At 41.4% G+C, this 14716-nt stretch overlaps 1 protein-coding gene across 3 annotated transcripts in view; it reads left to right on the top strand.

The window, feature by feature from the left end:
• The window catches only part of LOC115593951 (cell adhesion molecule 2-like), a 240756-nt gene that overhangs the window by 211703 nt on the left and 14337 nt on the right, over positions 1-14716 (top strand). For 2 of the 3 annotated variants that reach the window (XM_030437673.1, XM_030437672.1), the window contains 4 exons: positions 415-576; positions 1678-1768; positions 1878-2056; positions 6377-6490. In XM_030437673.1, coding sequence (XP_030293533.1) covers positions 415-576; positions 1678-1768; positions 1878-2056; positions 6377-6490 — 546 coding nt within the window. The remainder of the gene's footprint in view (positions 1-414; positions 577-1677; positions 1769-1877; positions 2057-6376; positions 6491-14716) is intronic. The other variant, XM_030437674.1, reaches the window with a different exon arrangement.

Here is a 14716-nt window from a genome sequence, read left to right as displayed (position 1 = left end):
TGAAGCCAAGGGTAGATGGTGACAATGTAAATATAAAACAGCCTGGTGGGTTTTGTTTGAGGCGTGAGCACAAAGTGTACTGTATGGATGTCAAAGCAAAGCATCCTGGGAGACATGTGAAGTGGACTGAAGAAGAAGAAGAAGAAGAATCTTTATTTGTCAGACATGAAACACACCTGAAATTTGTCCTCTGCATTTAACCCATCACTAGCTGCACATTCTAAGTATACACTTTCCTTTTCCTTTTTCATGTTGTACTTTGTAAATGCTTCGTGCATGCATAATTCCCCAAAGAACTACGATGACGATAAAACCAGAATCAAGGCCTAACCAAACATCACGTTGGTGTGTGGCCAGTCACACCTCGCAAGATAAATATGCCGCATCTGTGACGGTATGCAACTCTCTCCAAAGGTGCCAAAGAGGTGAACGCAAGCGGGAAGACATTTACAGTACGGAGCTCCCTGCAGCTGCATGTGGACAGAAATGATGATGGAGTGGCCTACACCTGCAAAGTGGACCATGTGGCACTGACACAGACACCGCAGCAGGCCACTGAAGTACTGGAGGTCCACTGTGAGTGTACACACAAAAAGACACACACACACTTTACTAAACCGCCTTTCGCAGAGATCAGAGATTTACTGCTGCAGAATCACGTTAGCCGGCATTCAACCTCATAAAATCAACATGTTGCACCGTTCTTAATGCTGTTATTTCAAAGTTTGAACATCTGGTAAGACTTTATAATAACCATCATGAATAAATGCTACATTTATAGCTAATTAGCCTTTAGTTAAAGATGCAATATGTAATGTTTGGCCAGCTGTCTTTGGCCGGCTCATACTCCAGCCAACAAAGGGTCAGCATATCACCAGAGCAAACGCTAAGTGCTGCTGACTGTAGCTACTGTTAGCTCGCTAGCTCTGTTAGCTGTGCATCTAGCGGTCCACACTGGGAGCTCAGAGCACCAGGGGAATGTAGCAGCAACACAGTACCTCAATGCCATAACGTCCAAATTGCTTTTCACACTCCATTAATGATTTGGGCTCATCACATAAAAATCTTACAAATTGCACCTAATAGTTATTTGACTGTCCAAAAGTTATGAAATGCTTTATACGCCATTTGTTTTATAAAGCATTTCATTGCTGGTTAACAGCTATTAATTTAAGTTTAATTAACATAAATGGCATTAATTAATGATGGTTATCATAAAATATATATGTATACATTACATTATTACATGATAACATTATTTAAACATTTACAATACATTTGCTTTTATCGCACTATATCAAGATGGTCTAGACATAAATTAAATTTATTGTGGATTAAAATCTCCATGCGCTTAATTTGAATCATTACAATATTCTTATAATGAAAAATCATAAATCAGAGTTCTTCTCTTATTATATCTTATTAAAAATGTCACCAGGTGACATCTTAGATCATTATATTGGAATTATATTTCAAAAATCATATAATTTTATTCAAGGAAAACTCAAAACGGAATTTACAATTTTGGTCTGATGTCTTATCGCCATTGGATTTGTAATTTTTTTTGCACATCATGATATCGCATCACAATATGAAGCTAATCACGGAAAAGTCATCTAAATGTAAATGTATTCCATATGGACGACCCTCACTTCAAACCTCCTCTGTCTGTTCCAGATGCTCCTCGTGTGGATATCATCCACTCCCTGGCAGTCCCTCAGGAGGGTCAGTACTTAAAGCTGGAGTGTGTGTCCAAAGGCAACCCTTCGTAAGTCACTCACATCCTGCATTAGTTGATGCCGTCCTTTTATAAAATGCGTCAGAAAAGGTACATGTGTCATGCCTTGTCTCTTCTTTCACATCCTCTATCCTCACAGGCCGGATCCTGTGAAGTGGACAAAGGACGGGGGTGAACTTCCTGACCTGGACAGGATGATTGTCGAGGGGAGGGAGCTCACCTTTACTTCACTCAACAAGACAGACAATGGCACCTACCGCTGCGAAGCCGGCAACCACCTAGGGACCAGCAGTGCTGAATATGTACTCTATGTCTACGGTGAGTTCACAGGAAATCGCTGCTGTGAGGGTAAGCGTGTTTGGGTTTTTTTGTGATGGAGCAGAGACAAATCATCATCAGCCTGACACCAGTTACAGATGAAGGACCTGTAAAAGGAAATAAAAGATACAAGAGGACGCAAGACTTCAACAGCGCTTTATACAAATAATGGAGAGTATAAACCTCACAGGCACCAAGCGCATTGTAAAAACCAGGATTTTAATACCTCCTGATCTGCATACTGTATCAGTGCTGTGAGTGATTAGTGGTACCATCTCTCACAGGGAGAATAAGGGCCTCAGGTGACACAAATGCCACCAACGCCTTTCCTTAAAATAAACCTGCGTCCCAGATCCTACACACACACACACACACACACACACACACCAGGAGGGAAATGTGTGAGGGAGGCAGAATTTAGTGCTGCGTTGTCAGGAATATCACCAGGAAGGATAAGTAATTCCTAGTAACGCCAGAGGAGGTGGAGGATAAAGGGACTCGCTGTGAGGGAAAACAGATAGCTCATCCTTTTCTCCGCTGACATTTGTCTCTTGGCATTAAGTAATAATGCTTTAAAAAAAAGAGCAGAGTAGTGACACATCTCTTTTTCCATCAGTTTTAGGAACTTAAACAGTGTGTGATGAGGGGAAAAAAAGGCTGGTAGTTTTTGGTCAGAGAGACCACACGACTGGAGGCAAAAAAAATAATTTCCCTAAGGATCAATAAAATATTACTTGATGATTATTACAGGCACCTAGGGGGTGGTTCGTTTGCTCTCGTTTTTATAAGCAGACCTGATCTGATGAAAAAAAAAAAAAAAGCGAGAGAAATAAACCATTTTCCGATGGCCATGTTTTCCAGAGCTCAAGTGATTTCTTGTGTGTTCTTTACTGTCCTTGATGGGTGAGTAATAACCAGATGTGGAGCTGATGAAGGATGCAAGGTCACTATCAATAGTTCATGATTTGCCTCCTGCTGGTCGTAGCCAAGGCCACTGCAACACGCTTAAACCTCAGGAGTCAGTAATGTTTAAACATTAAAATGTCTACAAATGCTAAACTACATAATAAATAACCAATTAGAGAAAAAGTCATATAGTGCCATGAAGTTAAGTTTGATTAATTGATGAGAGCATACATTTATCACTCGGCTCTATGTGCCTCCAGTGCCGTACTAGATAACAATTAATGAATGTAGACATTTCACAGTAATATCCAATATTTATTAACTGCATCTGAATGGCTGCAAGCGTCCCACGCACAGCCCGGTCTCACGGCAGTGCATGTAATGGACACACCGTTCCACAAATGTACTGGTTGTATGAAGGTGCCGTAACAGCAGTGGGCAATAATGATAATGATGAGACAAATGCAGTAGGATGAGTCGTAAGATTTTAATTAACAAGTAGGTTTGGGTTGGTTCAGTCACCCAGGCAACCAAAATCTTCTCCTAAACCTAGCTGAAGGAGTTTTGGTGGCTTCATTTTGAATGAGTTTGTCGATACTAACTCGACCACAGAACGAGGCGCTGTCGTTTCACAGGTAGGCAAGGCCCAATGCGACAGTGACACTGGACTGATGGGTCTACTATACGGCTCAGGTCGATACTAAGTTGCCCAGCAACGTAAATGTCATTATCTGTAACAACAGCATGCTGACTTACTAACAGCATCTCTTCAGTCTCATTGCATGTTGTTAATGGAGAATATCAACGTCTGCCCTCGACTAGGACGACTTCCGTTGTAAACTGATGGTAACGTAGGCCTATTAAAGTTCATTTGTGCCTGACAAATATGTAAACATGTATTTGTATGCAGATACCCAATGCAGAAAGAAGCACATGCAATCGATGGATGTGGTATTGACTTTTACCATTGGCTTTCTGCATACACAGGTTTACACGTTTGTCTGCGCAGTCATAACATTTTGCAGCCAAGCGGACGCGGAAAGTGTAATATCAGCTGAAATAGAACCACGGGCGTGTCGGCTGTTCATACCCAATAAGGTTGAAAGTTAGAATGTCAACCAAAACAGAAATATTGCCTATAGGTTAATTACTTCTCCAACAATAGACTCACAGAAGGAAAAATTACGGCACGGACAGTCAAGCGCTTTAATAGATCCATGTTTCAAACGACTGTAAATGTCCCATAAATATAATCTCATCCTCCGACTGTATGATTTTAATGGTTCACAACTTGATCTTCAGCTGGCAGTGCTGCGCAAAATCAAAATGGGTCAAGTAAGGACGAGGTAAATTCCCAGTGTTTTACAGCTCATAATTATTAACGCGGCCGTCACACGTCATTTTTGGTTTTATGCTCGTACTACACAGTGGCAAGTGTGACGAGAAAAATGTAAAGATATAAACATTCTGCTTTTTTCTGTCTAAACTTTATGACTTTTTTCGAACCATTCCTAAGGTAGTGATAACAACTTTTACGGTTCTATTACTCAGATATTTAGGGAAAACAAATCATTTACAGCTGCCATCCTTGCATTCAAAGCCACAACACAGGTCGGGACTGAGGAGCGATACATTCATCTGATATTTATACTTTTTCCTTCAAATTAAAATCCCGTGCGAGGCTGAGATGTGAAGTCGCACAAGCAGAATTTACCACAGGTAAGCACCGAGAGACTGATATCCGTGCCAGTTAAATTACCACAGTTAGCAGCATATTGATTAGGTTCACCAAGTTGAAAGATAAATAATGTAATTATCTCCTTTAATAATTTATGGGTTCCACTAAAATGGGCTCATCAGCAGCCTTTATTGCATAAGCCTTGGAAGTTTCATCACATATTTCTGAGATTTGCACTTCCTCTCCTAATTGCCCCCACATGCCACACTTTCTGTGTGCGCCTAACAATTCCCTCAAATGCCAGCTGAATGTAGCAACAAGAATAACCAATGCACTTAATGACAGCGGGGTTATTAAACTGACTAATTCTGCAGCACAAAGAAGGCAATTGGGTATGGGAGGGTCAAAGAGTTCTATCCAGATTCATTACGTGTTCCTTTGAAATGGCACCCAGTCGGTTCCTACCCTTCATTAGTGATTAGCACACCTTTTAGCCTTTTACAATTGCAGCCATAATTCTTGGAAAATACCTTTTTAATGGTTCCCCTCCAACGAGGAGACGTTTTTTCTCTCTTCCCTCTTTCCTGAAGACACGTACTTAGCTGCTCAGTGATTCACGCCCGGGCTGAAATGTCACAGAGACGCGCAGGACAGTCGGCCCTGAGAAAGCATACCATAGCCAATTAAAAGCAGTAAAAAAAAAAAAAAGCAGCGTGGCATAAACATAAAAGCCAAGGTGGTAGTGTAACCTCGTTAACTTTGTCACGTAATGTTTCAGACCCATTTTTTCCTGTTGCTTTAACATGTGAGGGGGAAATATTTCCTTGAACGAGGCATCGTTATTATCCTGTATTGAGAAGTTCAAAACAGAGCATAGTAATGCAAGCTGCATTACTATGCTCTGTTTTGAACTACCGTTTTCTCAAGTCAACATGGGTAATTGGCACCGATCATTTGTGAATTCCTCACTTCGTTTTAGGTGATTCTCTTCCATTGCACATGTGAAGGATATAACCTCACACACATCAGCAGACATAGAGAGATTCAAGGTCAATCCTGTTCTCCTACTACAGAAAATACCCTCACATTCAAAGACGGAACATTTTAATCCATAATGACCAAGAAAATATGGAGGAGTGGGACTTCTCTTCTATAACATTATTTTCATTACACGACTCCCATTGCTTCCTTGATAAACGTGCTTTATATATCAGTTGTCGCCCTCGTGCTCAGTATATGCAGTAACATCAAAGTATGCATGAGATGTTCAGCCATTTAACAGCATTTCAAATATGACTCATGTGAACAATGACCCGAAGAGAATCATTAAAACGCACTCATACAAGAGGCTTTCAGTTTTTGAAGTGATGGAGGTCATTTAAGGTTCGTAAAGTAAACAACAAACCATTTAGTCATAGGATAAAAATATATTTCAGGGATCCATGAAAAGCACCTCAATGAATTAGTGAGAAAGCCTTGCTGACCCACAAAAAAAGATCAGCAAGGCTTGAAATAATATTTTTTGTGTAGTGTATCATTTTGCATCGACAGCAATTCGTTATTGCTTTGTAGGAAGTTTCCAACATGCATGTGTTTATGCTTTGAATTGTGTTATGATTTTGCCCTTTGTGTATTTCCCATCATTATTTAATGTTTAACTGTCCCTGTTATGATTCATTTTTTGTTGTTGTTGTATTGTTTTTGTGTATATGTGTCTGTCTGTCCACTTCCGCCAGACGCCCCCACAACCCCGCCTCCATCCACCACTCCCCCCCTACATCCCATCCCACCAGATCCTACAGCCCTATTAGGCACCCACGCCTCAGACCCCACAGTCACTGGCAACAGAGGTACAGTACCACCCGCATCTCCACAACCCCTCAGCATGCAATGTATATTCCCACTTCCCTTTTACTTCCATCTGTTCTGTTACTTCCTCTCTAAGCTACTCTGCTGCCTCAATCAGTGCTCCAGACATGGAGACACTGTCTTTTGATACTGGTTTCACCTTTTTTTTGGTTCTTTTTACCCCTTTAGGAGTGTAACCACAACCTGTATGTAATTTCAATGAACAAAGAAATGCGGTACATTTCCATTGAGACTGACTTGTTTTGCCTTTTTACATTAAGGACATTATTCCGTTTTACTAAGTCTCTAAGACACTCCGGGTGATTGTATTCAAAAAGAGTCTAGCTGTTCAAATACTCCATCCACTGTCCCCTTGGCATTTCAAAGACTTCAGTACCTCTGTGCCCTGAAACCTCAAAGAAGCAAATGTCATGTCCAACTGAAAATGTCTGGCCACTGGAGACGTCTCATCATGACTCCTAATGCTGTGTTAAATCTTAGAGTTCTGACTTGGATGGCTCTTTTTCAGAGAAATAACGCTGCAATTTGGATTTCTTAAAGAACCTTTTTTCTGAGGAGTATGAATGCTGTTAATGTTACAATCCTTTATAGCATTATAGTATAAAAGATGAATAAAGGGATGCCATCCCAAGCCATAAGGCTGAAAAGGCAGTCTCGAGGTGGTAGAAGTGCTGAGGTTTTCTCACATTTCTGCAGAGGCTGAGGACATGCAGAGAGTTATGTTTATGGATTTAAACTTTAAAAAGCACTGATGTGCAACATAAATTATCTTCCCATTTCCGCCCTGTAGCACTAATGCAATCCACACAAAACCTTGGACACAAGATTTCTTAATTCATAAACTCCCCAATATTGGCACACCACATACAAGATTAGTTGTGCTGGTTTGTCGCCACCCGAATAGCAAGAATGTGCCAGACACATTTATCTGGCCCACATACCACATGGAACGATGGCACTTGGGCGACCCACTCCTATTTGCTAGATCTGAGCGACAAAAGACCACCCAAGTGCCAGCCTTCCATGCAGTATGTGGGACGGATAAGCGTGTCTGGTGTGGGCCAGATCTGGGCCACAAGGATTTTGCTAACTGGGCAATGAGATGGCAGGCAAAGCTGAAGGTCGAACCTCTGCTACAAAGACTTGCTCCTTGGAGGTTGAATGCCACGTTCCGGGTAAGGACGAAACTCAAAACAGTCTACTCTGCAGTAATATTTACTTGGAGACATGGTATTTGAGTGGGCCATTGTGTGACCAAGTTGTTGTCAGAAGGTCACAAATGCCTGTAATGGCTGAAACCCAAGGACCCGCTGGTGGCTACCAGAAACAGGGAAGAAGCACTGCTGAACTAGACAGGGGATATTGTCGGGTGACAAAGGAGAACAGTTTGAGGAACTTGTGAACCCTGCCAACACAATGAAGGCAGGGTTGGAAGAATTCAGGCAAGACTCACTCTTCCCACTGATGTAGTTCACCGAGGTTTCTAGTTGTTGCCAGAAGGTCAGTGGTGCCTGTCATGGCTGCAACCCAAAAACTCACTGGTGGTCACCAGAAATGAGGGAGAAGTGCTGCTGACCTAGACAGGGGTTATGCCAGGTGATAAGGAGAACAGTTTGAGGAACTTGTGAACCCTGCCAACATACTAGAGGCAGGGTTGGAAGACTTAGGGAAGACTTAGCCTTCCCTCTGATGCCTCCAGTTGCTGGGGGGTATTACACTGCTCATCCTTCCTAGTAGAGCTTTGAGCAAGTGTGCTTGCAAGTAATACATTCATACATGCAAGTCAAATGGTTGACATGAGTCCCCTTTGCAGAGTGTGTGTTTGCATAAAAAAGGTTCAGTTGAGTTTCTCTTAAGAATTTGGTGAAGTGGCTGGATCTGGCTCAGACTTGGGCAGAAGTTGGACCGGCCAAGTGCCATAATTTTACTCGGTATGTGGGCCGGATGAACATGTCTGGTGTAGGCAAGATCTTGGCCACAACAATTTTGCTATCTAGGTTTGGGCGTCTGACCAAGATGCCTACTGGGAGTAGACCCTAGGGCAGACCACAAAAAGGCGAAAGGTGCTAAATTGCATATCCCACCAGGTTTGTGAGAGCTTCGGGATCCTTCCGGAGGCCCTGGAGGACAAAGCTGTGGAAAGAGACACTTTGGTATCACTGCAACCAGGATAAGCTGTAGTAAATAGACGACTGGAATGGATTTCACAAGCCTATGGGAAAGTAAAGGTGCTCTGGCCTATCTAACATTTATGCAATGTAAATGTTCTGACTGTTATCTTTTATTCTAACCTTTACCTTTGTGATCCAAAGTGAACAAACATTTGACCATCTTTGTTTAACCAACATTAGATTTCTGAACAGCTGAACAGGAAGCTGGTGAAATATAACAATTACTTTCACACGATTTCAAAGACGTTTGTGTGACTAAGTGGCACAATTAATCACAACCTTTATCATGGAGTAGCTTGTACAGTTTGGCAAAATCCTACTTTAGATAAAGTGAAAATTGCTATTGTTTGGGTGAATTGCAGTTTTTCTCCTGACTGTCTCTTTGGCTGCTGCACCACCACGACAATAATGCTGACACGGCTGCATGTCTGTTATACTAGAGTGATATGTCACTCAGAGTTTTTGAGCGGCGTGTCAATTTAAAACTAGTGTGCTGTGATAGGCTGCATGCCAGGGACTTTGCTCACTCATCTATCATCTTGATCACGGCTTTCTAAAAGTTGTTAGGATTAAGTATGTGACATCTTTTTCTAAGGTGATTGTGTAAACAAACATATATGTAGCACAGACATTTATTTAAGATATTAAACACTTTTTCACAAAGCGTAGTGCGAAACATAAACACATAAAAATAATAATAATAATCGGAAAGACTCTTGGCACTGATCTCTCCTCTTCATTCTAAATTCTGTTTTTTTTTTCATTTATGTGTCAGTTTTCTCGCCACACAGATGTAGCAGAGTTTACCCTCTGTCTTGTCTCTGCTTGTTTCACTCCCTCTCTCAAGTCCTCTCAACATCATGGTGCTCCACAGTCCCATTCACTCAGAATAATTTCCTCTCATCACCACTGCTTTCTCGAAATTACCATCTTTAAAGTCCTTCAGGAGTCTTGACTCCCCCTCTACCTTTCCTCTGCCTTCTATCAAAGCTTTTGTTTCAATTTTCCCACACCCGCTCCTCCTCTCCTACCCTCACAGCTCTCTGAAGACCCTGTTAGATAACAGGCTTCCACACGTTGTTAGATATTCCTCATCAGCGTGTCTCAATTCTTCTCTGATGTCTGTTTGTGTAGTGCAGAGACACAAGAGGAGCCGAGCCTCTCTATGTATCTTCTGGGAATCTAAATATCAGACTCCTTCACTGCGTCCCCAGTCACAGGATACTACACTATCTGCTTTCATGTGTCTACTTGATTTATTACCAGGTCTTTTCACAGGCTGTAGATGAAAGCAAACAACAGTAGAGCTGTACCAGCCCTGTGACGTTTTGGCTTTTTAATCAAGTAGTCTTCCTGTGCAGACGAAACACACTTTGCAGGCTTTGGCACTATGGCCTATAAGCAGAGTTGTAGCATATCATATACCTGATTAGCTCTTTCATGTGCATTTTTTTTCCTGTTCTGCTATCTTTCTCATACTAGCCTTGCATCTTTCATGTCTTACCGATCATTAGCACATTGGATTTTTCCAAACAGTACCAACAGTAACAAGACTGAGGTATCTCCAAACAAGAAAAAGCATTTGCAGAGAAGAGATAAGCAGTTGATTAAAAAGAGAGAGGGGGGGGGGGAGAAAGAAAGACAAAAGATAGCATAGATAAAAAAAAAAAAAATACATTTAGATAACAGTTTTGCAAAACATACTGTCACAGGAGGGACTCTCGATGCACAGTTAAATGGTTTCCTTTAAATGGAAGATTGAGGGGCCTAAACATCACCTTCCCCAGCTTCGATAAAGTGAAAAGGGCACATTGCCATTGCCAAGAGCACATAAGCTGCTCATTAGAAATAACATAAAAACGGTTTAAACTTTGGCAGAACATACTGTTTTCATGTAGCATCCCATCACTCATAGAAGTACACTGTGCGAGAACATAAGATGTGAGGACGTCAGGTGCTAGGTAGTAGATACAGATGCTATTATTTGTATCAGTCCTCTTATGTCACTTCATTCAGAGAGCAATGCAACGTAAACAGAAGTGATGCCCCAATGATGCAACCAAGTGTTTTATTTTTTAAAACAAAAATAAGAAAAATGTGAAATTACTACATAACAACATGATGTTGCTTAGTTTAAAACAATATTATGTCGTCATTCTTTTTCTGTGCAATTTCTGAGTGCAACACAAATCCCAGGTTTTCTGTCACAATTTGTCAGATGTAATGTAAAATACTGTATGTGCTACAGCTACAAGCACAACACCACATGTCATTTTCTCAGAACCGTAGTGCCATTGCCAACCTGAACCAGACACGATAACACCTGGCTTCAACCCGCTACCGGCCAAACATCTGTCGCAATAAGCCTACTCGCCTTTTGATCGGCTAATGTTTAATACTTACTACTCAACAGCAACATGACCAGCTCAGTGTCTATCTTGACACCTTTTGTAAAGCAAAACTGTCCCTTACAACTGAAGCCGTTTCTGCCGCTCGTCCAGCTCTGGTTCCCTCTCATATTGTACCTGAAAACCTCCACTAAGCTAGCAAAGCTAATATGCAGCTAAACTATGCATCAGTTACAAGGTGCTTTCAGGAAACTCAGTAAATCACAGAGATGAGCCAGAGCCAGAGCACATTTTTTTCCCCCATGCAATATGATCTTGTTTTGTCAGAATCAGTTATAGCTGGTGCTGGGTGTATTATTAAGTCACATAGCACAGAAGCTACTGATAGGAGCAATTAAAATTATATTGAAGTTGTAACGTTAAGGCAAATGTAAATGTAACAAAGCTACTCCATCAATAAAAACCCTGTGAGGTATTCATGGTCACTTAATTCTCGCACGGATTTAGAGATTTGGAAGAAAATGCACCTGTCAAGTCATGAGTGTTGGTGTGTGTGTCTCAGGTAATCCAATTGCAGTGTAAGGCCCCAAAAAAAAAACCTGTTACTATGGCAGCCAATGGATTTGGCAATTTTACACAGCATGATGAATATGAGTAACTACAGTCCAAGTTTATATCCGTGTAGAAGTAGCCACCCGACTGATTCTGTAAGTGGAACATTTTGACCGTTGTTATTCAAAGATAATGCGTGTCTTCAGTCTCCTCGACCTTCAGTGCTAAGACCTCAGACATAATTGAGCTCCAGTGATGTTAGTTCTCTTTCAGAGTCAAGAGTGAGGTCTTTTTGGTTTAGTCTTAATAAGCCCTGTTAGCTACCATGACAACCACAGGCCAATGTGAAAGCAAGGTGACGTCGCCAGTCTACATATTCTCTGTGACAGAAATGTAAGGCTAAACCATCATTAGGCCGAGGGACACTGGATGTTATATGAATTCAGCATATTTAACCCTAACATTATCTTAAATAAAGTTGGAATGAATCACGACGAAATATGTGATGGTTTCGTATTATATTGAAAATAAGTTAACGATTAGTCTGTGCCTAATCAAAAGTTGTAAGGCATGGTTTTTGGACAGCTATACGAAATATACTAAATAGTACATTTACTTTGTGATACAAGCGTCTCATTCACTACCTTTATTAGGCTTTTTTAACCAGGAAAAACCTGAATTTTGGATTATAGAGAACGCTGAGTTCCAGATGCACCACGTGAAGTTCATTCACTTTTCAGATGTTCCAAACATAAGCCTTTAATTCAGCACTGAGATATCATCCCACACAATCCATGAGTGAGAGAGAGAAACCAATATTTGCGTGAGAGGCATAAATTGGCCACAGAGGTGAAAATCAACTGCCTGACTTTGTCCAAAGCAATGAGCTGCTCCCTCACTTATAGGATTGAATGTTCAGTATTTGCAGAAACGCAGCGTTATTTTACAGTATGGATTTACAATAATGACTTTTTTAACCATAATAATAGCTTCTTTTATATCTAATTTTGCTGACGCGGTGCCAGTATGCCAATGCAATAACGTGCCTTTTAATGGAAGCATTTATTCATCCTTGCAGGAGTATTAGTAAATGAATATTTCATACTGTAGACTCAGTGGATCTAATGGGAAATGTAAATTTGTCGGTGACTCAAGCCTTTAATTCTAACTGTTGTTGACCTTTGGGGTGTAGCGAGTGTACAGGTATGCAGGGGCTTCCTCTGGTTTTCATCCGTGCTGTATAACGTCAGGACTGATGCAGGACTGCAGTCTGTGATTCTTATTATTAATGAAGTGCTGGCATGTATGCCCAACACACACACTGCTTCAGTAGCCCAGCCAGCCTTAATGGCCATAATAACTCTTTCACTAAGTATCAGAGGTCTATGCAATGTCATCAGACCCCCCCTTGCCACGAACACACACACACATGCACGTTCCCTCCACCCCCACCACCACCGCCACCGCCGCCACCAGTGGCGAGTTCTCTAAAATGTGCCAAATGCTTTTTCATGGCTTTGCAAATTAGCTTTGACCTTGGGAAGCTGAAAGGTTGAATTATGCGCAGGGGTTTCTCTGGTGTTTAAAATATTTACCATTCGCTTCTCATAATCAGCATTCGTGTGGCCAACCCCGGCCCCCAGTAGCCTGATATTGCCGCAGAAAAAGGGGGCCCAGTGCCGAGAGGACAGCAATTATTCATGCCCGGTGTCTCTGCTGGTGAAAACAGAAGAACAGAAATGATATCCATCTGCCTCCTGCAGAGTAAAACTTCTGTCTTTTCTTTGCTCCATCTGATGTTCCCTGAGAGGAACAAAAGTAAAGAAAAAGCACCAACAGCCTTTAGACTCTTAATCAATGTGTACACTATGACTCGGAAGATATTGCTAACTGGTGTTCCTACCTGAGGTTTTAGCTGTCATTTTGGACCAGAGGAGGTTAATCCCCAACTGTCATGGTTTTTATGGTGATTTTAAACACAAAGGGATCTTTCCTCTCCTCTTGAAGTCGATAGCAGTGACTACACACTCGAGGAGAATTCGGGAGCAGAGGCAGGGGATTGGTCAGGGTTCAAAAAGTTGGGATTAGCCTGAGCTTTCTCCCCTTTTCAAGTGAGCGCCGGCCATAAAGCCGCATATGAAAGGTAATACATTAACACAGGACCACTCTTACCCCCTGGCTTCCTGAGAATTGAGCCAAGCGATCTATGCTGAGGCTCAACCCACTGATCTTAATTTAGCTGCCATTTTAGGCAACGGTAATGACCTCACCTGAGGGTGTCTCTCTCAGGGACTGGAGATCAAACCTCTGCCATAAACAACAACATGCAAAACCCCTTTTGTTTTTACCTCTGAAGATATTTTTGAGATGTATTAGAAAGCAGGAGTAGGAAAACACTCGTCATTTTGTTAATGTAAAATCACAGGTGTGGTGTGTATCTGCAAAGTTTAGAATAATTGCCTCAAACTGTTCAGTTGCCTTCGATCAGAGTTGCCGTCTTAATGAGCCATCCAAGAGGATGAAACCGTTGGGGTTCGCTTCATAGAGTTATCAACATTGGAAAATAAACAATCCACTTAATCGCTTCTTACAAATACTTTAAGGAGATTAGCCTGCATAATGCAAAAGTTTGCATTATTTTAGTTCTCAAACAAAACGACGAAGCTACACAACACAAGCTACAGTGTATGCCAGAGGTCAAGTATACAGCAGTATTATTAAAAACTTAGATGACGATCTATTATGAAATAGGTAATACTTTACGTTAATGAGAAATTTCCAATTAATGAGAAAACTTGTGGTGCAGAATTGATGGGCCGAAGGTGAAATCAAAACCAAACACAAATGAGACAGATCACTCAAACCCCTTGATAAGGTCCTTCTCAAATTTAAGGAGACTGTTGAAATATGAATCACTCCTGTTACAAATGATTTAGAATTAAAAAGGGCAGCTTCTGCTCCTCAGGCAATGTTTTATGTCTTTAACCTCGCACTCACCTATTGAGGCGGCTTTAGACCAGGGACAAACCTTTTGTGAAAACTCAATAAGGGAAGGGACTATTTTTATTCCACGTAGGGATCCGTGCCTGCTTTATTCCATTGCTATTGATCTTGTTTTAAATGGAGGGCACAGGTT

Source organism: Sparus aurata, chromosome 13 (assembly GCF_900880675.1).
Source record: "Sparus aurata chromosome 13, fSpaAur1.1, whole genome shotgun sequence".
In the NCBI taxonomy this organism is placed as follows: Eukaryota; Metazoa; Chordata; class Actinopteri; order Spariformes; family Sparidae; genus Sparus; species Sparus aurata.
The sequence above is the reverse complement of the archived record's forward strand: the minus strand, read 5'-3'. Positions and strand labels throughout refer to the sequence as shown.